The following is a 23,594-nucleotide window of genomic DNA, read 5'->3' as shown; positions in this document are numbered from 1 at the left end:
AAGTGTCTCTCATCTCATTTGTGTCTTCCCTGCAACCACTCTTTACATAGCAAAATACACACCTGATCCTGTTGTTTCTCCCGCTCAACAGCTTCCAGTGACTTCCTCACTGCTTGCCTTGAATAAAGGCAGGAGTCCTTTGGCATAATTTATAAGGTGTGATCTTTCTTCTACTAAGATGTGTTGTACGTGTTATTCAGCTCCCAGCTCTTTCATATACTATGTGATTTGAACAAGTTAACTGTAAAATGGAGGTAATAGCAGTTGTGAGGATTAAATGAGATCATTTGTAAGAAATGTTAGCTATTTTAAATTACAGTTACCATTCTTATTTATAAGTCTTTGGAAAATAGTACTGTCATTTCCTTAAGATAAATTCTTAAAGTAGAATTGCTGGAGATGCATTTTCGTGTACTCTTTAATCCCCATCCCCATTTCCCCTATCCCCCCCAACTTCTTCCCCTGTGTAACCATCAGTTCTCTATAATTAAGAGTCTGTTGCTTGGTTCATCTTTCTCTTTTTTTTCTCCTTTGTTTTGTTTCTTAAATTCCACATATGAGTGAAATCATATGGTATTTTTCTTTCTCTGACTTACTTCACTTAGCGTTCTACTCTCTAGCTCTATCCATGTTGTTGCAGATGGCAAGCTTTCATTCTTTTTTTTATGGCTGAGTAACATTCCATTGTATATACCACATCTTCTTTATCTGTTCATCTGTTGATGGACACTTGGACTGCTTCCATAATTTGGCTATTGTAAGTAATGCTGCTATAAACGTAGGGGTGCGTGTATCCCTTTGAATTAGGGTTTTTGTATTTTGGGGTAAATACCCAGTAGTGTGAGTCCCAGATCATAGGGTAATGCTATTTTTAATTTTGGGGCAAAGCTCCATACCGTTTTCCATTGGCTGCGGCAGTTTGCATTCCCACTCACACTGCATAAGGGTTCTTTTTTCTCCACATCCTGACCTACCCCTGTTATTTCTTGTGTTGTTGATTTTAGCCATTGTGACAGGTGTGAGGTAATACTTCTTTGTAGTTTTGGTTTGCATTTCCCTGATGATGAGTGATGTATATATGTCATTTTTAATCTTTTTTTTTTTCCGTCAGCTGTATGTTGTGGAGCTCACTCCTTGTCAGTGAAAATTTACATACAAGTAATATTCCATTATTTAAGTAAAATCATATATCAGTTTATTAATGAATATTTAGATTATTTATAGTTTCACATTTATTGAATTACTATTAATTATGGTGATTATCATATTTAAACATAATCTTTGCATATTTGTCCAGTTTTCTCAAGTATAATTCCTAGATGATAGCTGGGTTAAATCTTTGATATGTATCTCACTTTCCAAAGGCTTTTAAGGGATTTGGATTATGTGTCTTGCACTAAATGCCTACTTTTAAGTCCATTCTTTGTTCTATTAGATGTCATGTCTCCTAGACAGACAGGTTGTTCTTTTACGTTCGATAAGTCTGGTGGGTTTGCCCTTCCCTGTAATAGTCCTTTATTGTATATTATAGAAATCCCTGGAGGTTTGGGGTATCGCTAATACCCTTCTCAAGGTGTTTGTGCTGATAAAGGTATCTTTTATACTGGGAGATGCAGATCTGTTTGTACTCAAGTTACCATCTTATGGAACTTAATTTCATTCAGTAGTGTCAGTGATTTCTAAATCGGAGCAGGATAATCAGAATCATTAGATAGTACATATAGAAAATTGTCTTTTAACCTGCATTGGATTCATTACTTCCAGATATATGCAGTTAAGTCTAAATACAAAGTATTGGTACATAAAGCACCATGGGCTGCAACTTTAGTGAGTTGGTAAGGTAATGTATGATTAACATGTCAGTTTGCATATAGATGGAATATTTTAGAGTGTAAATGCTTGATATTTTACAATATATACAATACAGTGGCTGAATCATAAGCTTATAAGACTATGTAGAAGTAGAAACTGAATTATGGGGAGTAGATGTGCCCAAATCTGGGTTTAGGTTTGCATAGAAAATACATGTGTTAATGATTTACAATCCATTTATCTGTTTTGGATTGTTGAGGCTTTTAGCTACTGACTCAGACTTTTCTACCTCTGTGCTTGTTCACAGTAAGAGGTAAGCTGGATCCAAATTGACGGGTTCACTTTTTAAAATTAATGTGAAGTTCCCATTTGAATTACTTTTTTAAAAAAAGACTTTCTAGTTAGCTTATTTTTGTTTTTGTTTTTTCAAAGATTTTATTTATTTATTTGACAGACAGAGATCACAAGCAGGCAGAGAAGCAGGCAGAAAGAGAGGAGGAAGCAGGCTCCCTGCTGAGCAGAGAGCCCGATGTGGGGCTCGATCCCTGGACCCTGGGATCATGACCTGAGCCGAAGGCAGAGGCCTTAGCCCACTGAGCCACCCAGGCGCCCCAGCTAGCTTATTTTTGTAACAAGTATTGGTCTTAAGAATGTTTGATTTGACTGGACTATTACTTGTTCTTTGTCTTTACTGTCAGGTTGTTTTCAGAGTGTTCTTAGTTAATGACCTATGTATTCACTATAACCTTTTAAAAATTATGATACATGATGTTGGTGGCATGATAGAACTAATGTAATCCTCTTTATTCATATAATAATCACCTGCCCCTCCCTCTCTCAGTAGTTACCTGCTGATAAACTAGGGAAATGATGAGACTTCTTTGTTTTCCTTCACTTTTTAATTTCAACAAGCAAGGTGTTTTGTTTTGTTCTGTTCTTCCTAAGTAACTACCTAAAGTCAGTACTCGGTGTGGCTCATGATACTGATAGACTCTGCCAGAGTAACAATAAACCTGAGAAAGAAATATGGTGTTACTTCAAAATGGAGATTTTTCTTGAGCAAAATTTCATGAGAAGAGACTACTCTATACTTAATATTATCTAAAATATAACATGTTTAAAGAAGAGATTTTATTTTACTTCTCTGTTCCTTGTAGCCCAGTACAGATATGATGTTTGTGATAAAGCAAGCTCCTCTGGATTGTGATATGGTTTTATTTATATTCTAGTAGAAGAAACAAGAGTATCCAGTTAAGGATTTCTTCTTTAAAAACACACCACAAACAACCCCACAAAAACTTCTACATGTATTAGTTCAGTTCCCTCTACTTTGAACTCAAATCTGACTCTGTATAAAGTTCCAGAGGCCAAACATAAACTTAAAATGATCTGAGTTCTGTATCTAGCAGTTTCAGGCTTAGGTATTTTTTAAATATCATTTCATCACCAAATGATTAGAAGGCCCATTGAAAATAGGTAATCCCAGAGAAAAAAAGTTGTTTCATTTAATAAAGGAGTTTTAAATAATTTTAAGTAATGACAAGTGACAAAAGATAGTAGGCATCTCTATAGTTAGAGGAAGCCTTCCCTTTGTAGGAGGCAGCAGGAGGATCTGATTAAAGAGAGTATGGTAGGGTGGCTACCAGTAACCTTATTGGTAATTTTTGTTGTCTTTTAAAAATATATTTGCAAGACATACTCTCTTACGTGCCATAATTACTTGCCTTAAATATCAGCGAGAAAATAAACATTAAAAATACCCATAACCCAGATAGCATTCTTCACTCCCAGAAAATGCTGATTTTTTTTTAGTTACTGACAAAATAAACATCTGACTATGGAAAACCTGTGTACATTATAATTATTTGCTGTAACTAAATAGCTAATTAGTAAGTATTTAAGTTCTTACTGTGTACAAAGCATGTATTCAATGTAAGTATAACAGGTATTTTGATATTACACAGGACTGGAATTTAATTATTTGGTAATAATTTAGATTCAGACTTAATATGCTCTAAATTTTATAGAATGGTTATGCGCTTTTCATCTAGAAAAATGTCTTATTTCCTTTATCAGAAATAGGCCAGTATTTGGGGCGCCTGGGTGGCTCAGTGGGTTAAGCCTCTGCCTTTGGCTCAGGTCATGATCTCAAGGTTCTGGGATCAAGCCCCGCATCGGGCTCTCTGCTCAGTGGGGAGCCTGCTTCCCCCTCTCCCTCTGCCTGCCTCTCTGCCTACTTGTGATCTCTGTCTGTCAAATAAATAAATCTTAAAAAAAAATTAGGGGCGCCTGGGTGGCTCAGTGGGTTAAGCCTCTGCCTTCGGCTCAGGTCATGATCCCAGGGTCCTGGGATCGAGCCCCACATCGGGCTCTCTGCTCCGCGGGGAGCCTGCTTCCTCCTCTCTCTCTCTCTTAAAAAAAAAAAAAAAAAAAAAAAAAATTAGGCCAGTATTTTATGTTGATAAAAAAAATTAATGGAAGTTTAAGAAATGTTGGTTATTCTGAGCAAAGGAAATTTGCCATGAAGTTTTTTTAAACCCACTTGTTCTATTACTTGGTAGACAGATAACATGATGATTAAGAGCTCTGGCATCAGATTACTAGGTTCAAATCCTGGCTCTACCGCTTACTAGTGAGGATTAAATAATATAATCCTTCTAAAGCACTTAGTTCAGAACTTGACACACAGTGACCGCTTAATCAATGCTATAGGCATTTGGGACCTATAAAAGGAGTCATTTAATGACTTTTTAGCATTCCAAAAAAAATGCAGATTCCATTATTTGGGTTCTCAAAGTGTTAAGAGAGTGCATTGATTGCCTCCTTGTGTCATTTATTCATTCTACCCAAGTCCCTCAGTTGGTAGAGTGGATTGTTTAATTAATCTTTTTGTTCTTTGGTATGTACGGTACTTGGATTTGACATAATTTTCAATTCTGTCCAATATCTACCTCAGATGGCAATAAAAAGAAAATATAAAATGTGTAGATCTATTACTAGGCACGGGGCCTGGCACTGTCCACAGGTAACTTAATCAAAACAAGTGTAGTGCAAGGTGGGGTTTGTTTTTTTTTTTTTAGCTTTATTTTTTTTCCAGTGTTCCAAGATTCATTGTTCATTCACTTTTTAACACATAAGAATGTCGAAGTGTGGGGAGAGGCATACACATTTTGCTCAGCATTACTGGGCTGATAAAAGGAAGCCTTAGGATCCAAACCTGATTCTTTTCCTTGTTTGAACTCTGAAACATAACTGTTCTTCCTGTCCCTTTTCCTTTTTCTTCCTTCCATCCTTCCTTCCTTCCCTTTCTTCCTTTCCTTTTCTTTCCTCTTTCCTCTTTCCCTTTTCCCTTTCCTTTTCTCTTTCGTTTGTTCTCTCTCTCATGGTTTAGATCTCTTTGGAAAAGCTTGAGTAGTTACTGTATTGCATTTCTTCCTACACATAAGAATTTCATATAAATGCCATGACCACTGTGGTGTATGTATTTTAGACCATAAAATTTAATACGTTTGTAGGCGAGAATTTGAAGTTACTATGCAAAAGCTTTTGTGCCTAGAAAACCCACAACTGCCTTTAAACTCTGGGCTTGAGTGCTGCTGTCTCTAAAATGTTATTGAACCAGATAATCACATCTCTTTTGAGTGTACTTATTTTCTATAAAGTTAAAAAGCAAAATTGATTTTAAAACCTTTTTAAAGCAATTTAAAATTGTTTAAAAATATTTGTACTTATTCCCATAACAGATAATTAAGGCATTGTTATATGTTAAAATCTTTGTTTTCTCTAGTTTTATCAGGTTACAAATTTACTATTTGTGAAAAATGTATATTCATTTTCCAAAGTCACAGATGCTATAGATAATTCTTCCATAAATTGAAGCTAGAGAGCATAAGGATTACTGGAAATATTGCTAGAACGAGGGATAAAACTAAGATCATGGATTTAATTATTGAAGAGTGGCATGTCTTTAGGCTAATTGGTGTTTCTTTTATCAATATATGTATTTTATCAATATAACACTGTATATAGACAGATCAAAATAAGTATTAATTTATATGAATTTTATATGAATATGATTTATGTATCAAACATGGAAAAAACCCTATAATACTTGACAGAAAATGGTTTTGTATTTTTTTTTCATATTTATTTATTTGACAGAGATCACAAGTAGGCAGAGAGGCAGGCAGAGAGAGAGAGAGGGAAGCAGGCTCCCTGCTGAGCAGAGAGCCTGATGCGGGGCTCTATCCTAGGACCCTGGGATCATGACCTGAGCCGAAGGCAGAGGCTTTAACCCACTGAGCCACCCAGACGCCCCAGAAAATGGTTTTCTATTTAAAAGGTGTGTTCGTTGTATGGTAACCATGCTGATAATGCTCTGCCAGCAGCGGAAGAACGGTGCTAGCCGGGCTATGATATTTGTATGGTCTTGACCATGTATCCATCTTGACCATGTATCGTCACTTTCGCAAAAACTTCCAGATTGAAGACCACACAACTCTCTGCAAATAGCTCGTCCTAAATCTGTGCTCTAGGTCATGGGAGAGTGTAGAGTGCACCTGGAATGGTGCGGATTTACCACCAGAGAAATGTGTCCAGATGAGTAAATTCATCTATAATGTACTCCCACACTAAACAATAGCATTTGCTTTAAGAAAATCTAGCAAAACACCTTGCTTACCAACCAAATACAGAGTAAAATATAAATCATCATTTAAAGCCAGTATAAGTGTCAGCAGGCTTTGAAAGATGAATTTGATCTGTCCTGCAACACACATTTGTGGTAAGCACAATAAACATTAAAAAGTAGCTTGTGAGAAGTTTAGAACTCGCTCCCTTTTATCTGAAAGAGCCAGTAATCCTAATGACTGTGAGTTGTTCTCACAACTTACACCGTTTCCAGGTTTTCTGGTCTGCAACTACATCAGTTTCCCTGTGGTGTCTGTGACATCATATACCTTTACAAAAATTATAGCACTTATTTTTTAAGAATTTATCATTTTAATATCCAAAATCAAATAATCTTAGTTTAAATTTAACTGCTTGGTTTATAGTAGGGACTCAATAGTTTTGAATCAGTGGAGTTTGAATGAATAGAGTCATTGATAGACTATTAAAAATCACACAAATGTCTACAAGTGGTTGGTTTAACCAAGTGGTTGGTTTTGTACTTACACTTCTTTAAATTTATGAAAAATGACAGCAAGGAGCAGGAATTGCCCTTCCATTCCTGAGGTGAGGCTACATATGATTAACATAATGCAGTGTGTTGTGTGGCTCTTGAGAGTTTTCTAATTAGCTTTATACTCCCCAGACATTCCATGTGAAGGATGGCATGTATTAAAGAGGGTTACCAGGACAAGGGAATAGTTCCTACAGAATGTATTCCTACAACATAACATTGCTCATGAATTATTTTATTTGTTCTAAACTGCCACTTCTAATTGTCACCTATTAGTGTCAGTTACTTAAGAAATATACCAGTGATCACGTAAGTTTAGTCTTTTCACAGTAAAACATATACAGAATAATAACTGATGCATGGTACTTTACAGCTTTAATAACAAATAGCCCCATATTTTAAGTACAAGAGGGAGTATTACCCCTGTTGTGCACATTGGCAAACAGGCTCAGATGGGTCAGTGATCTGGTCGAGGCCACACAGCCAAGTAAGTGACTGACCTGGCTCCTCAGCTCAGCTCCTTCTCAGTCCACTGATTGTGCTCCTTCCCAGAAAAGCAAAGTTAAGTTAAGTGAAATAGGAGGTGTTTTTAAAAGGAGCCCAATGTTTTTATACATTTGTTTTAAAACTTTCATTGAATTTCTGAAAGTAGCATCAGAAGAAATCGTCATCTAATTTGAAATACCTGATCATCATTTTAAGAATCCTGAGATAGCTCGTAAGTTGCCGTACTCAGTGACATACTAACCAGCTGCTCCACGGTCTTGTCAGGAACCTTGTGGGTATCATTTCAGTGACAGTACAAGATTAAAGACCTACCTGCATTTAATACATATTAAAGGAACCAAATACTGTGCAGACTATAATTAAAATAGATTTAAGCCTTTTACTCTCAAGTCACGTAACAAACAAATTACTGAATACATTACTGAAATTGATCCTTAAAATTCTGAACCAAAATATAGAGGGTCATTGTATTACTTTGATCAACTAGAACAGTTAATCAAAATACTTCTTAGGGTTGAATGATGAAGAATACAGGGATTCTTAACCAGGAGTCTATAGATGGGGTCTTTGAGCCCCTAAAATGGTATAATATATACATATAAAATCTATGGATAGTATTTGACAAGAAGAAAACATGAATTCTGTCAGATGTAGTTTTTATTTTTAGTTTTTTGGGGGAGGGGATGGGGCAGAGGGAGAGGGAGACAAGAGATTCTTTAGCAGGCGGGCTCAATCTCATGACCCTGAGATCAAGACTTTAGCCAAAATCAAGAATTGGACGCTTAAATGACTGAGCCACCCATGCACCCCTAGATGTAGCTTTTTAAACTACAATTTAAAATTTGGGGAGGAACTTTTTAATAGCAGATTTAGAGATGGTGTATTTGGGGGATGATGGTATTCTAGATTATAATGACAACTTTTTTGTGTCTATTAGGAATATGGACTAAAAGATTATTATTAATAGCTCAGTACTATGTACTATTAATAGTTTATTTACTATGTGCCAGATACTGTTATAGGTATGGTTCTAAGAGCTGCATAATAATAGCGTATTACCTCATTTAATCATTACAGCAATCCTGTGAGGTGGGGTTTTTTTTTTAGATTTTTTTTAAAGATTTTATTTATTTATTTGACAGAGATCACAAATAGGCAGAGAGGCAGAGAGAGAGAGGAGGAAGTAGAGCAGAGCAGAGCAGAGATCCCGATGCCGGGCTTGATCCCAGGACCCTGGGATCATGACCCGAGCTGAAGGCAGAGGCTTTAACCAACTGAGCCACCCAGGCACCCCTGAGGTGCGTTTTATGATGATCCTCATTTCACAGATGAGAAACCAAGGTACAGGGAAATTAGGTGACTTGTGCAGGGTCATGTATTTAATAAATGGCAGAGCCGAGACTCAAATCCAGTCTAATACAAAAATTAGTATTCTTGAATCATTATTCTATACCACTTAGAACATGTTTTGAGAAGTCTCAACACTATATAGATACATCAGTAATGCCTGATCAGAAGAGAGCAGTGTGGTCTTCAGGTGGAAATAAGCTTATATAATTTTGAAATGTCTTTAAACCAGCCATAACATGGATTTGTTTAACAGAGAAAACATACAAAGTTAAATCTATATATTATTTATTAAGAAATTGATTTTTGGCTTATTATGGTGAAATTGTTTTTCTTGAGAGGGAAACACAACTTATTGCTGGTACCAGGTTCCCAGACTTTATCATATTAGGCCTTCCTTAATGCTGAGTATTTGAAGAGAACACTGACCTTTTTTGGTTTAAGTGATGAAAAAACTATGTTAAGGAGTCATTTGGTTTAGAGAAAGGGTAATAGTAGTAAGTAGCAAGACACTTCGTTCATGTGATGTAGCTATTCATTTTTTTAAATAGGTTTTTTAACAGTAATTATAATAATTTTACCCACTTGCATGATAAATTATCTTTTGTCATACAACAGGATTTTTTTTTTTAGTCCATTTAGTGGTTAAAATTTTTTAATTTATAAAAAACTGGATAAAAAGAAGACAGTCATTTTGGTGGCAAACAACTTGTGAATGACTTCCTTTACATGAATGTCTTCGAGTTTTCTATTTTCCTTAAACAAAACAAGATAATTATATATAGCCATCTCAGATGAGCATAATTTGGAGAAATGTCTGTAAGGTTGCAGTTGGATTGTCTGTTCAGTAGATGATACCACAGTTGTTTTGGTTTTAAGCCTATTTGTGGCATGAAGAATGTTAAACAGAAACATCTCTATGTGTAAGACAAGTACCTAGTTTTAAATGGAAAACCCCAAGATCTCAGTATGAAAATGCAAGATGAAGCTAGGGATGGTTTGCTAAGTCAATGTGAGGTCTCTTGCCCTTGTGTAGTTTTAAATTTTGTAAAGCAGTTGTAAGAAGGTTAGTAGGAAATTCAATCATGAGAACCTTAGAGGAAAGGTGATTCAGTGGGCAGCCCCCCCCGCCGCCGCCCCCCCCCCCCCCCCCCCCCCCCCCCCGCCCAACTCCCTTCAGCTGCTCCTTTTGCCATTCCCTATTCTGGGAATAAAAAATCAGACAGGTTGCCCTTACATGAAGAAATACTCCTTTAAAAAAGTGTGTCACAGTTAAGGGCTCCTTATTTCCAGGGAAGTCAAGCAGGAAAGCCTGACTCATCACTAGCAAGTAACCTTTAAAGCCAGTCCAACATGTTAACTTGTCGATGGCATGGATTTCTTAAGAAGTGAATAAACAGCAAGTGTTCTAAGCCTTAACCCCTCATTAGACGCAACTTTTAAACTAATATCTCATCTTGGCATTCCACTGGAGGCGCAGTATGGCTGTGTGTGTGCGTGTGCGTGTTTGGAAATGAAGAGCCATACTGAAATTACAAAGCAATTCAAGTAGAATTTAGTGACTCAAATTGGAATTTGGCTAGGATTCATGATGGATTATTGTTGTCTCTACACTTTGACACTTTTTAACAAAGTGCAGGTGCTCACCCTTGGCTGGTGATTAGACTTACAGCATGAGAAAGAGAGGAATGAGTGTTATCCCAAACATTTACATAGGGTGTTAAATAAAAACTACTAAGGTAAGAAGTTCAGTGCTTTACATAGATAGTAAACTATGCATATTATTTTATTTATAACCCCGTGTGTTAAGATGGGACACTGTTAAAGTAACAATCACTTAAAAAACAACAACCAACAAACCAGTATTTAATTTGGTACTTAAGAGTAATAATTAAAAATCAAATGGAAGCAACGCCTAAAGTAACTAATTCACAATAAAACCATTAATTCAGGCTCTACTTATTAGAAATAAGATCATTCAACATGGGCTAACCTAAAATGTACCTGTAGAGACAGAACAAGGGTACAAGTTAGCAAAGTATTAGAAATGAGATTTCAGGGAGCCCCTAAGATTATTTTTAAGAACTTCAGAACTGATTATATGCAAATAATATAATTACGTTTCTTTTAAGTTCCTTCATACATGACCTTATTTGAAGCAATGTATTTGCATTGACTAGCAAAACTCATGTCAGTAAGATATTTTTGAAGTATTTTATTTCCCAGCTACTTGACTACTTTGAACGAGTTGTTCCAGTGATTAGTCTTAATTTCTGCTGAAACTTAAATCTTTAATGAAGACGTGCTTCTGAAAATAAGGCAGTTTTTCTACAATCTGCTCATGAATAGAAAATAAATCTTTGGTTTTTAGTTAGGGTGGCAGGAAGGATTGAGTGCAAAAAGAAATACTAAGTAATCAAAGCAATGAAGAGGCTCTTAATAAGCAATGGGAAACTCCAAACCCCATCAAGGTCAATAGAGTACCTAAGGCACCTCAGGTTCAGATGATACAATCATCTTTGCTTAGAGTTCTAATAGTCTATATACAGGGTTTTTACCATCTTAAGAATGTGCAGCTGAAAAGGTAACGTCAACAATGAATATTGTGACTAAGAAAGAATAGAATCATAAGAGTTGATAAATGGGAGAGATGTTGGAGGTCCTCTTCTACCTCCCATGTTTATTATAGATGAAGAAACTGAGGCCCAGACAGGAAACAGTGACACCAGAGTTTGTTCCCAGATTCCTTGTCCACTTCTCGTACGGCAGATCAAATTCTAGACTTTAACTTTAATTGGCTAGTAAACCAAGTATGAAAAGTTTCAGAAGTGAATTTGAAGAAGAAAAAAAATAATCCCCATCAAATCCCCAAAGGCGAGGTGGAAATGTATAATACTTTACTGTCTTAATTCCTTTATACCATGTGTTGGTCAACATAGTTAATACACTGATTTATGCAATTCCTTTCAGTTGTATCTAAAAATAGTTAATAATCGACCCAAATTAAATGAGAAAGTTACATAAAGATTCTGTTTGAGCACACATAAGGCCATGGTACTTAATATGAACCATCACTTTGGGAGAAGGAAGACGTCCCCTGGATGTCCAGTTCAGAGAGAAAGATCCTGACTAGTTACCCAGTAGACTCTTCACTCTTCAATGGGGAAGATGATGCTTATATTTTTAAAAATCTCTACAAAGCTCACATACAAGACAGTACATCCTAGATTTGTGACTGATATGAGCATTTAAGGCTGTCATTTTCAAGTATAAAAGTTTAGTGTTCCATTACCCAATCTGTGCAGTAGACACAGCTATTAGCTCAAGTCATGGAAATTAACAGAAGCTCACCAAAGACATAAATAAATCATAGCTTAGTCAACAGCAAGTTTAAGTGGAGGAAAGGCTGGAGAAGAATGTATGGGTTAGATTAGGCTTCTCTGAACTGCATTAATTTGTTCACACTAAAACTTTGTCTAACACTATTGTCTGTTGCATGGCATTTGGAACAAGGCAGATCCATAGCAGACCAAACGAGGAAGCATAATTAGGTTATAGAACTAGTAATTAAGATGGTTCACCTCTAACACAATTCTGCAGCCTGATTCCCCAGAGAAAGATTAGAAAAGGCTCCAGCATACCAAATAAGCCTCATAGGTGAACATAAATTTTTTTTTTTTTTTTTTTTAAAGCAGGGCCTTTCACCTAGGGACTAGCACGCACTGCTTGTGGATGAAAGAAATCAATATTATTTATTTCTGGCTTGCTTGATCTAATATTGCAAAATGTAATATGGCTGGACAAAATGGGTATTTAGAAGCCAGTATTGCATTTAACTGACACTTTTAGGTATGTACGTTAAGTTGTAGTTCTAGAACTTCTGCTATGGTTCCAATACCTGTGTCTGAAAGGTAACATCAGTATTATTACGGAAGCAGTTGCTTTGTTACAAATTCCATATAACATGCTCAAATTCTAGGTCTCTTTTCTTTAGCACTATTTAAAGTTTCTTGTAGTTTGGTCAGCATACACACATCTCATGTCATCTGATTACATAAGCCAAGGTGGAAATTAAAAGACAAAATTGCCAACTACTTCAGACAGCTATATCAAGTCCAGGATTATGACAAAGTGAGACCCAGAATTTTAATTTGTAATTTTAGGATGTATCTCATGCAGTTTGGGGAGCATCAAACTAAGTCTACAGGTAGCCAGAAGCCTTGTTACAGTCAAATGTACATTAACTAGAATGTGTACATTTTTAGTGTTCATGATAAATGCAGTTATGACCTTATTACACTTTTGGCATTCTTTAAGAAAGCACATTAAGCTTTAATATAGAAATATTTAGGTTACACTTGTGCTCAAGTTATAATAAAACAGTTATTCTTTTTTGATCTCATACATTCTCTCCTCAGGTATGGCCCATCTCCTGTACGCTTGGAGCGACCTTTGGCTACGTGGCTGGCCTTGTGATTTCACCACTCTGGATATACTGGAATAGAAAGCAACTTACATACAAGAACAATTAATTGGAGCAAAGGGAGAAGATATTTCTTTGTGCAGATTCCATAAAGACTGTGCAGAAATGTTTATGGTCTAAGCCAGGAAGTTCCATTTACAGCACTGTTTTTTTATGTAGTTACAACATGGTGTGATTGTAGCTTTTTAAACTATGAAACCCCTGAGAGATTGTACCTTCTAGTTGAAATAAAGTATTTATAATAGATTGTGGCTTCAGATGCTGTTTGCTGCTTCTTGGACCTTTAAGAAACATTCTTAAGGTTTTTTTTTTTTCTTTCAAGTTTTAAACTGCTTCATTATTTATAAGAGGTCTGGGCATAGTTGTAGCATTTCATATGCTTTTTAAGAGAAATGGACAGTTTCCTTGGCCACTGAAGATGTTTCTCACGTAATCAAACAACAGTTTATACATCTTGATCCTATTCTTTTTTTTACTGTGTGTTTCTTTGGAGTTAAAATGGCTATGATAGCCTCATCAAAAACAGTCTTCAATCCCTTCTGGGTTAAAGCCGAACATTCCACATAGCAGCATGCTCCTATCTGGGAGAAAAAAAAATCACAAACATATAAAATCTTTTTTACACAGTTGGTATGACACAACACACCATTATAAGGAAAATGAGAAAATAACAGCTATGCAGAAGGAATGAAATCATCATCCATATTCATAAAAACCCAGAGACTGTCAACTAAAAGGTAAGTGTATATTCTTCCACACTTAACTCTATGAAAAGTGATGTCATTCATCATGTATTTACTGGTTACCTACCATATGCCAAGCACTGTTTTAGGTGCTGGAGATAATGTCAGAGAACTGAACAAAAGACCAAAATGCTTGCTGTGTGATGCTTACACATGCTTAAATTCTCCTGGGGGAGGGACCCACCAAGGGAACCGAGGGCAGATGGTATGGTGCACTTCGGAGCACCAGCGCGGGGGAGATGGGGCGTGCACAGGACACAGGTGGGAAGCTTCCCAACAAAGTGGTGTGAGCAGTGAGGGCCACGCCCAGGCGGATGGAGCCACCACTGGGAAGACGGTGATGTGGGAGCAGGAGTGGAGCGTTCAGAGGATGCTAAGGAAGCCAGAAGGGCAGGAGAGAGGGAGCAGCAGAGATTGGTAAACAGTGAGGCCGGCCGATGAGGCAGCCCTGAGGCCGGAATAAGGACTTTGGCTTCTCCTCTAGGAGAGGCTCCATTTTTTCACTGGAAATTCACTGCACATTCTTATTTGCCAAATGAAAGCATACAGCAAGGAACAAAATAAGTCTCCCAGACTCACAATGCTTACATTTTAGAGGGAGAAGGACCACCACGAGCTACTAGAGTTTGAATGTCAGAAGGGACTATGTGGTCTGGAGACAACTGGGGAAGGAAGGTGGATAGGGAGTAGGGACAAGATCAGGCAAGGCCTCACTGAGAAGGTGACACCTGAGCAGAGTCCTGGAAGGAGTGAGAAAATAGTGTTCCATAGGGAAGAACACTCCAGGCAGAGGGAGGGGCAAAAGCACAAAGACCCCAGGTCCGAGATCTGGGGATGCAGCAAGAAGGCCATGTGCCTAGACTACAGTCAGTGCGGTGGACACAGCCGGGGTCTGTAGGCTTCTGTGACTAGCTGGGGAGCCACTGCAAGGTTGTGAGAGCAGTGACCTGATCGGGCTTGTATTTTTGACTCACTCAGGCTGCTGTGTTGAGAACAGGTGGACACGGGGTCACAGACAGAAGCAGAAAGGTGAGTCAGAGCTGTTCCGGTAATCCGGGCTGGAGACGAAGGGGCCTGACCAGACTGTTCGAGGAGTGGATGGTGAGGGGCCTGTGGACGCTGGATGGATTCCGAAGGTAGGACAAGAGCTTTGGCTGCCTGGTTGCCCACACAGGAGGAGAGCGAGAGCTAAGTCGAGTGTGACCTCAAGGTTTTTTGAGCTGAGTAACTGGGAGGATGGGCACAGAGGATAAAATTAGGAATTCTGTTTTGGACACGTTAATTTTTAGATGCTTAGCCACCCAGATGGATTTGTTGGGTGAACAGCTGGATAACCGAGTCTGGAGTCAGGGAAACGGTCAGGCTGGAGATGGGAACTTGGGAATCTTTGGGGGCAGATTTTTCAAACCACAAGACTGACAGCAGCTCACCTGGGCCTAGGGAGGGTGGGTGCAGAAGAAGAGATGTTATAGAAGCCGCATGCTGATCCCTGGGCATCCAGCATGCAGAGACAGGGACTTGAGACATGGAGGAAAGGCCACTGCCGGGGGCAAACCCCAGGAGAGGGCAAGCAAGGGAGCCAGGTAAAAGTATTTGAAGAAGAAGCCCACTGCCCCAATGCTGCCAACGGGCCTTCAGGGGGGATCCTAGTGTTTTGCAACCAATTTTTCCCCCTTAAACTACATAATATAAACATCACAATAGCTATTAGTATAAATTTTTAATAGATGCATGGGCTTTCTTTTTCCATTATAAACAATGCAGCAACTTCATAACCATCTCTTTAAGCACATCTGTAATAGTTTTTTTTTTTTTAAGATAAATTCCTACATATGGAATTGCCTGATCAAAAGTGTGCATGATTTTAGGCTTCTGCATATTGGCTATCAATGACCAATGATACAAGAGAGTGTCCTGCACCCTGGAACAGTTGCTATTATAATTAACTTCTCTCTCTCTCTTTTTTTTTTTTTTTTTGCCAATTTTATAGGCAGAAATTGAACTTACATTTGACTACTAAGGACTATGAACAGATTTCCTATATTCAATGGCAATCTTTTTGACAAATTTTCCATTGATGGTATAGCCCATTTTTCTACTGGAGCATAGATGTCTTTTTCTGATTAATTTATATGTAAGGAACTCCTGTATACTATTAACCCATTTTTCAGCCATATGTGTCATATTTGTTTTATGACTTTAAATTTTATCTCTGGTATTTGATGTATCAAATTTTTAAGTAGTTAAATCACCAATATTTTCATTTACCAGTTTTACTCTATGACATTTTAGAAATTCCTTCTCTCCCAGGGATTATGAAATTAAATACACAGAATTTCTAAAGCAATGTGTCAGCGAAGCTATTTGTCTTTTGTTTTAGGAAAAACTGTCCTCCAAAAAGTTTTCTCGCTTTCTTCTGCCTCCTGATAGTACATTTTAAAAGACCTTATTAGATTCTGTTTCCACAAAAGTCCTATTAAAGTCATATCGAAAAACATTGAATCCAATAATGTTAGGGCCAAAGAGAAAAGTAAGCCTAGCTTCAGGGTGAAGGAAAACAGAAGTTACAATTTTAGGCACATCACAGTGGTATATTTTCCAGAATGCTATTATTTTCTATCTTTCATAAAAGGAATGGAAGAAAATTCAACACGTTTCCTTTCAAGCCTAGCCATCATTTTTTTGTTTTTAACTACAGATTTAAACTCATCCTATATGCCATTCCACCACCTTCTCTGTGGGTCTTCACCGAAGACAGAGTCTGCTCTGGCACAGTATAAACATTTAAAAGATTTAAATGGCCTTTCTTTGATGCCTCTTTCTATAGGTAACTTACGAGGAAAATATTGTTGGCAGTGTCGTGCAGGTGTGAGTGCCTGGACTCTGTGGTCAGGCCTTCCCTGCAACCCAGCTCTACCATTTATTACGTATGGGACCTGACAAATTATCTGACGTCGCCAACCCCCCCATTTGTCACAGACCCACCCGAGCAGGTGCAAGGATTAAATGACATAATGCATGTAACAGCACTTAGCACAGTGCCCGGTATACAGTAAATGCACAATAAATGTTAGTTTCAATTATCACCCAAGCTGTTTTTACACTTATTTTTACATTCTGTAAAGGTTCTGTTACCTCTTTTGCTAGTTTCTGTCCTTGTTCCACACAAATGGGTTTTTCTTTCATGTCATTCAGTCTTGCTAAAGTTTTGGGGTCATCTCGGAGATCAATCTAATCAAGAAAGGTCAATAATGTCCCATAATGTTACAAGTCTTTAAAGATCAATCAAAGTGTGTAGTCCCATTTAATCCCACATACCCAAAAAAGATCAAACAGATGAACTTCACTTTGAAAGCCAACTGGTATGACTGCTTTCCTTGGGCACTGCTTTTCCAAATTCTTATTTTTCTATAAGTAGAATTTATTAGAACTTGCAACCGAGATTAAACATGCACATCGTTTGCTAAACTTTAGGACTATTTGTCTCAAAGCGACACCACAAGAGAGGCCAAAGAGAATATTCTTAAATGGGTAAAATCAAAGCAGACATACCTGAGTTCCTATTAATAAGAAGGGTACATTTGGTGCATATTCCTTAAGTTCCGGTACCCACTCCTCTTTCACATTTTGAAATGAGGCTGGATTTACCACAGAGAAGCATATAAGGAAGACATCAGTCATTGGGTAAGATAAAGGCCTCAGACGATCATAGTCTTCCTAAAGAAGAGAGAAAAACCTCATTATTCCCATCTCTTTAGTTGACTAATAATAGGTATGTAAGGTTACATGGTTGGAGAAGCAAAGTCAGAATTCCTCAAACAGAATGTGTGGCACTCTACACTAAACAAGGTAATTCCATTTGTGTTTGTTACTCTTCCTTTTGAGGTTACCAGTGGGGTAAGAATATGACAACACCATTAGCAACCACAGGGGAACTTGGAGAAAATACACCGTGATTACTAAGGCCATTGCTAAAAACATTTTAAACTGAGATGTTTGCACCAAGAATTGATTAAAGCTGGAAGTTGTCTGACTCTTCTAATTTATAATGACTAACAGATGCTGAATGTTTACTGTGTGTCGGGTCGTGATCCAGAACGCTCTCCCCTGCATTCCTTAGTTCATCCTCCTGACAGCTACATGACGTAAGTACTGTTATTCCTGTTTTCCGTGGCAGGAAAAGGAGGCATAGAAGTTAAATAACCTGTGTAAGAGTGTACAGCCAGTGGAGAGCAGACGGGATTCAGACCCTGACAGTCTTAATCCAGAACCTACACCTTAACCACTACACACTTCCCAGAGACCTCAAATGGCTGTCTTCCCTGTTGATATGGTTTTCTTAATTACACATGCATGCAAGTTTAAAGATAGAAACATAAAAAGTAAATGCACAAAAATCCCCCTTTCCTCTTCAATTTCCATTCTCTTCCCCAAATGTAGATCTTTCCAGGCATACCTTTCCAGTTCTTTTTCTATGCATGTATAAACCTCCGACTGTGCATATTCAGACATTTGTACATAGAAGAGATCAAGTGATCTGTGCTGTTCTGCACCCCTCAGTACTTTCCAAAGCTCCCCTCAGAGCTTTCCAAACGAGAATACGTTAGACTATCTAATTTTATATTTTTAAAAAGATTTATTTAGTCATTTTAAGGGGGAGGGGCAAAGAGAGAGGCACTGCTGGGTATTTACCCTAAAGATACAAATGTAGTGATCCGAAGGGGCACGTGCACCCGAATGTTTATAGCAGCAATGTCGACAATAGCCAAACTATGGAAAGAACCTAGATGTCCATCAACAGATGAATGGATAAAGAAGATGTGGTATATATACACAATGGAATACTATGCAGCCATCAAAAGAAATGAAATCTTGCCATTTGCGACGACGTGGATGGAACTAGAGGGTATCATGCTTAGCGAAATAAATCAATCGGAGAAAGACAACTTTCATATGATCTCCCTGATATGAGGGAGAAGAGATGCAACATGGGGAGTTAAGGGGGTAGGAGAAGAGTAAATGAAACAAGATGGAATTGGGAGGGAGACAAACCATAAGTGTCTCTTAATCTCACAAAACAAACTGAGGGTTGATGGGGGGAGGGAGGTTGGGAGGGGGGGTGGGATTATGGACATTGGGGAGGGTATGTGCTATGGTGAGTGCTGTGAAGTGTGTAAACCTGGTGATTCACAGACCTGTACCCCTGGGGATAAAAATATATGTTTATAAAAAAACTAAAACTAAAAAAAAAAAAAAGACTCTTAATGTCAGGAAACAAACTGAGGGTTGTTGGGGGGTGAGGGCGGAGGGACGGAGTGGCTGGGTGATGGACACTGGGGAGCGTATGTGCTATGGTGAGCACTGTGAATTGTGTAAGACAGATGAATCACAGACCTGTACCCTTGAAACAAATAATATATTATATGTTGATAAAAATAAATAAATTTTTTTAAAAAGAAAAAAAAAGATTTATTTAGTCATTTTAAGGGGGAGGGGCAAAGAGAGAGGGTGAGAGAGAAGCAGACTCCCCCCTGAGTGCAGAGCCCGACTGGGGGCTCGATCTCACAACCCTGAGATGATGACCTCAGCTGAAACCAAGAGTCCGAAGCTTCGCCGACTGAGCCACCCAGGTGCCCTGCATTACTACATAATTTTAAACTGCTGCTTTGAATTCCAGTCCTATCAATGGTTGTTTCAGGATCTCACCCTCACAAAAGGCAGAAGATTCTATTTTGCTTAGACTAACACTTTTTGTGACCCCAAATATTCCGGTTATTTCCATTCTGGCAAGTGAATAGTCAGGACTCCATTTTTGTCATGGTTAGAGTCTCCTCTGGTTTCAGGGAAGCTTTATTCTTCGCCCTGGCCTCCACGCCTTCACGGCTAAAATGGCAAGAACGCGGAGCTGAAGGAGTATTCAAAACACCTTCCTTTGGGCGCCTGGGTGGCTCAGTGGGTTAAAGCCTCTGCTTTCGGCTCAGGTCATGATACCAGGGTCCTGGGATCCAGCCCCGCATCGGGCTCTCTGCTCAGTGGGGAGCCTGCTTCCACCTCTCTCTCTCTGCCTGCCTCTCAGCCTACTGGTGATCTCTGTCTGTCAAATAAATAAATAAAATCTTAAAAAAAAAAACAAAACACCTTCTGCTCCGCGTTCAGCTGTAGCATTTCCCTCACGGGACAACTTTCCTTTCATGTCATCTTCCGACATTTTTCTTTTCTTTTTTAAAGACTTTATTTATTTAAGAGAGCGAGAGCATGAGTGGGCTGAGAAGCAGAGGGAGAGGGAGAAGCAGACTCCCCGAAGAACAGGGAGCCCAACGTGGGGCTTGATCCGGAGACCCTGAGATCATGACCTGAGCCAAAGGCAGAGGCTTACCCAAACCATCCAGGTACCAACGCCCCTCCCCACCCCAGCATTTTTTTTTAATAGAATGTTCAACATGAGTGTAGTCAAGTCTCAAACTTGACTTGGGAGTTAACCCTTCTGTTTTCCTGTGATGCTTTCAAAAAGCATACCACCAGTCTGGAGCTGGGTACAGTGGAAGGTTTCTCAGGTGCTGGCTAATACAGGACAAGAGGGGAAATGCCATCCGCAAACTTCTTTACCCTTTATTTTTAAAACGGAGGCCCTCTAACTGAGTTTGAAGAAAGCAGTGCTCTGGCATTAAGAATGGCGTTAATTGAAGAAATCAGGTAGCGTGGGGGTAGAACAATTTGTACCCCAGCCAGTTACTTTAAGATACTCTGAAAAAACTAAACGTGTTTTTACAATTTAGTGTGAGTGTTACCTGGTAGGATGGGTCCACGGACTAAACAGTGGCCATGAGGGGAAGCAGGGATAGCACTGATCTTAGCATTCCACCTGGCAGCTCCTGAGCAAACGTGTGCTCAGCATGGTCAGGCAGTGGACGGGTGGATGCTGTTGTTAAAAATCTCTCTGCATCCGTACGGACTTAGCTGATTTTCACAGAATGAGAAATGAGGATACTATCTCATAGGATTCTGAGGGATAAAAATCATGCAACAAAAGCATTCGGCCTCTGCCAGGCACATGTGGGGACTCTGTCAGTGCTTTAACATAAATCGTTCATCCCACGGGAAACCGATTCTCCTTTTCCTCTGCTAATCCATGCAGGGTCCCCTCCGTCTCACATCAGGGCTGGCTTCACAGCACTCTCCCACCGCAGAGAAGAAACTCTTGTGAGAAATAACATTTTCTCCACTGGCATCAAAATACACCAATCAAACTGAGGTCTCTAGAGGACAGTATAATTCTCAGATCAATGAAAAAGAATGCTATATTATCATTGTACTAATTAGTCATTTTAGAACTCAAGAGCCTGAGGACTATTTAAAATGTAAGAAAAGAAAAGAGAAAAAAGGAAAGAAAGAAAGGGAGAGAGAGGAAGGAAGGAAGGAAACCAGATTTTTTAATGAAAATTTTACTTTTCAAGCAAATTTACCTCATCAGGGAAAGAGAATTTGTACCCGTTCTCTAGAAGGGGATTACGAGAAATAAAGAATAAGTCAGGGGCGCCTGGGTGGCTCAGTGGGTTGAGGCCTCTGCCTTCAGCTCAGGTCATGATCTCAGGGTCTTGGGATCGAGCCCTGCATCGGGCTCTCTGCTCAGCAGGGAGCCTGCTTCCGCCCGTCTCTGCCTGCCTCTCTGCTTACTTGTGATCTCTGTCAAATAAATAAAATCTTTAAAAAAAAAGAGTAAGTGAATGCAAAGTCCTCTAGAAATGCTTAGTAACATTAACACAAATATTCCATAGAACATAGGTCTGTTGTATGGATCCCTTTCATAACCATAATATAGACTCTCCTCAGTGAGAGACATGCAGGCACATAGGAACGAAATCAGACTAATCATTTCCACATAGTTGTTAAATTGCAAATTTTGTTGGAATAATTAAACTGTGATGGACTGAGTGTAAAAACAAAACAAAACAACAAAGACAAGTATGTTTAGAACTCCTTGGAAGGCAGTGTTACTTCTTATGTCTGAACTATCGACAGTGAACTTCTGCCTCTAATCTGCGGCAAAGCAAGTGGAATGTGGAGCAACAGCCGTTATTTTCAAATAGCCACTTAACCAAAGTAAGAACACCTCAAAGCCAGTTCTCTAGTGTCCTCCTGAATTACCCAATCAGTTATATTTTAGTTCTAAGGTTTTAAAAAGGTAGATATTTAAATATTTCCACACAGTCAGGAGTAGAGAAAAGCATATTAAAGACAACTATCATGGGGCACCTGGGTGGCTCAGTCGGTGAAGCATCTCCCTTCGGCTCAGGTCATGATCCCAGGGTTCTGGGATCAAACCCCGAATCCAGCTCCCTGCTCCACGGGTAGCCTGCTTCTCCCTCTCCCTCTGCAGGTGCCCCCTGCTTGTGTGTGCTCTCTCTCTCCTCTCTCTGTCAAATAAATAAGTAAAATCTTAAAAAAAAAAAAAAAGACAACTACCTTAATATGAGAAACTATGGTAAGTTTGGCCAACAGGATTGTTGGATGGCTTAATAAAATCTTTAGCTTCTTATCCAACTGGTGAAGTACCAGAGCTATCAATTTTTCAAAACTGTGTTCTGAGAGCTTCATGATTAGGCTCTCCATTCTTGTCAAGAGTCTTTGTGATGATGACAGCCCAAACCCCTGAAAACTATCATGCTCTTACAACCTGACCAAAGTCGGGCCACAAGAAGGGCCAGAAGAAACAGGCCTTGACAGGAAACAGGAAACTGCAGCAAATGCCCATCAGCCATGAGACCTCTCTTCACAGATAGCTCGGCCACCAGTGCCCGAGAGCGCCCCTACTTCTGCACCACCTCGGTCCCTTTCCTCTGGACCTTGGTGCTCCTCCTCCTTTTGTGAATTCTGTGTAAAATAGATGTTTTTAGGATGTGTTGGCCTATTTAAAATACATATCCAAAACTTAGAGCTGAAGCAAAACCACCCAAAGTGGACAGGGTAGGCCTGATCATGCTTTGTTAGCTGGCATGCTAAACACACACTTGATCTTTCAACTCAACCAGCAAAGATTCACAGAGCCCCCACCTTATGGGAGATGTTCCAAGGAGACACACACACAAAGAAAGGAAATAACGGTCCCCTCTGCCTCGTGGCTCGTAGTTCTGTTGGCAGTTCAGGATGTATACATAGACAATAGTTATAGGGTGCCTGGCTGTCTCAGTCAGTGGAGCACGCGACTCTTGATCTCGGGGTTGTGAGTTCAAGCCCCATGCTGGATGTAGAGATCACTTAAAAATAAAATCTTAAAAAAAAAAACCTATACGATGAAAGAAAGAAAAGTATAAACTAGAGTAGGTATAAATGCTTCATCCAAGAAGCATTAATTAATTATCTACTGTGTGCCCACAATGACTGCTAAGTGCAATCATCAGGGCAATGAAGGACAAAACACAGATCATACACACAAAGCGCTCTCATAACATATCTGTATGTTAAAAAAAAAAAAGGCAACCAGCTCACACGGGCAGCGATGTGCACGATGTGTCTGTGGGCC

The 23,594-nt window shown here is 38.9% G+C and overlaps 2 protein-coding genes across 6 annotated transcripts in view; one reads left to right on the top strand and one right to left on the bottom strand.

The window, feature by feature from the left end:
• PIGF (phosphatidylinositol glycan anchor biosynthesis class F) overlaps positions 1-13,577 on the top strand; it is a 35,778-nt gene extending 22,201 nt beyond the window's left edge. For all 4 annotated transcript variants that reach the window (XM_047744554.1, XM_047744553.1, XM_047744552.1 and 1 more), the window contains one exon: positions 13,267-13,577. In XM_047744554.1, the coding sequence (XP_047600510.1) occupies positions 13,267-13,380 (114 nt within the window). In that variant the 3' untranslated portion in view covers positions 13,381-13,577. The remainder of the gene's footprint in view (positions 1-13,266) is intronic.
• The window catches only part of RHOQ (ras homolog family member Q), a 40,409-nt gene continuing 27,431 nt past the window's right edge, over positions 10,617-23,594 (bottom strand). The window contains exons 3-5 of one of the 2 annotated variants that reach the window (XM_047744551.1): positions 17,627-17,791; positions 17,210-17,305; positions 10,617-13,912 (exon numbers count right to left, since the gene is read on the bottom strand). In XM_047744551.1, the coding sequence (XP_047600507.1) occupies positions 13,757-13,912; positions 17,210-17,305; positions 17,627-17,791 (417 nt within the window). In that variant the 3' untranslated portion in view covers positions 10,617-13,756. Of the gene's footprint in view, positions 13,913-13,967; positions 15,303-17,209; positions 17,306-17,626; positions 17,792-23,594 lie in introns of those variants that run through there. The other variant, XM_047744550.1, reaches the window with a different exon arrangement.

This window comes from Lutra lutra, chromosome 9 (genome assembly GCF_902655055.1).
Source record: "Lutra lutra chromosome 9, mLutLut1.2, whole genome shotgun sequence".
Classification (NCBI taxonomy): Eukaryota; Metazoa; Chordata; class Mammalia; order Carnivora; family Mustelidae; genus Lutra; species Lutra lutra.
This window is presented reverse-complemented; position numbering and strand designations above follow the sequence as displayed.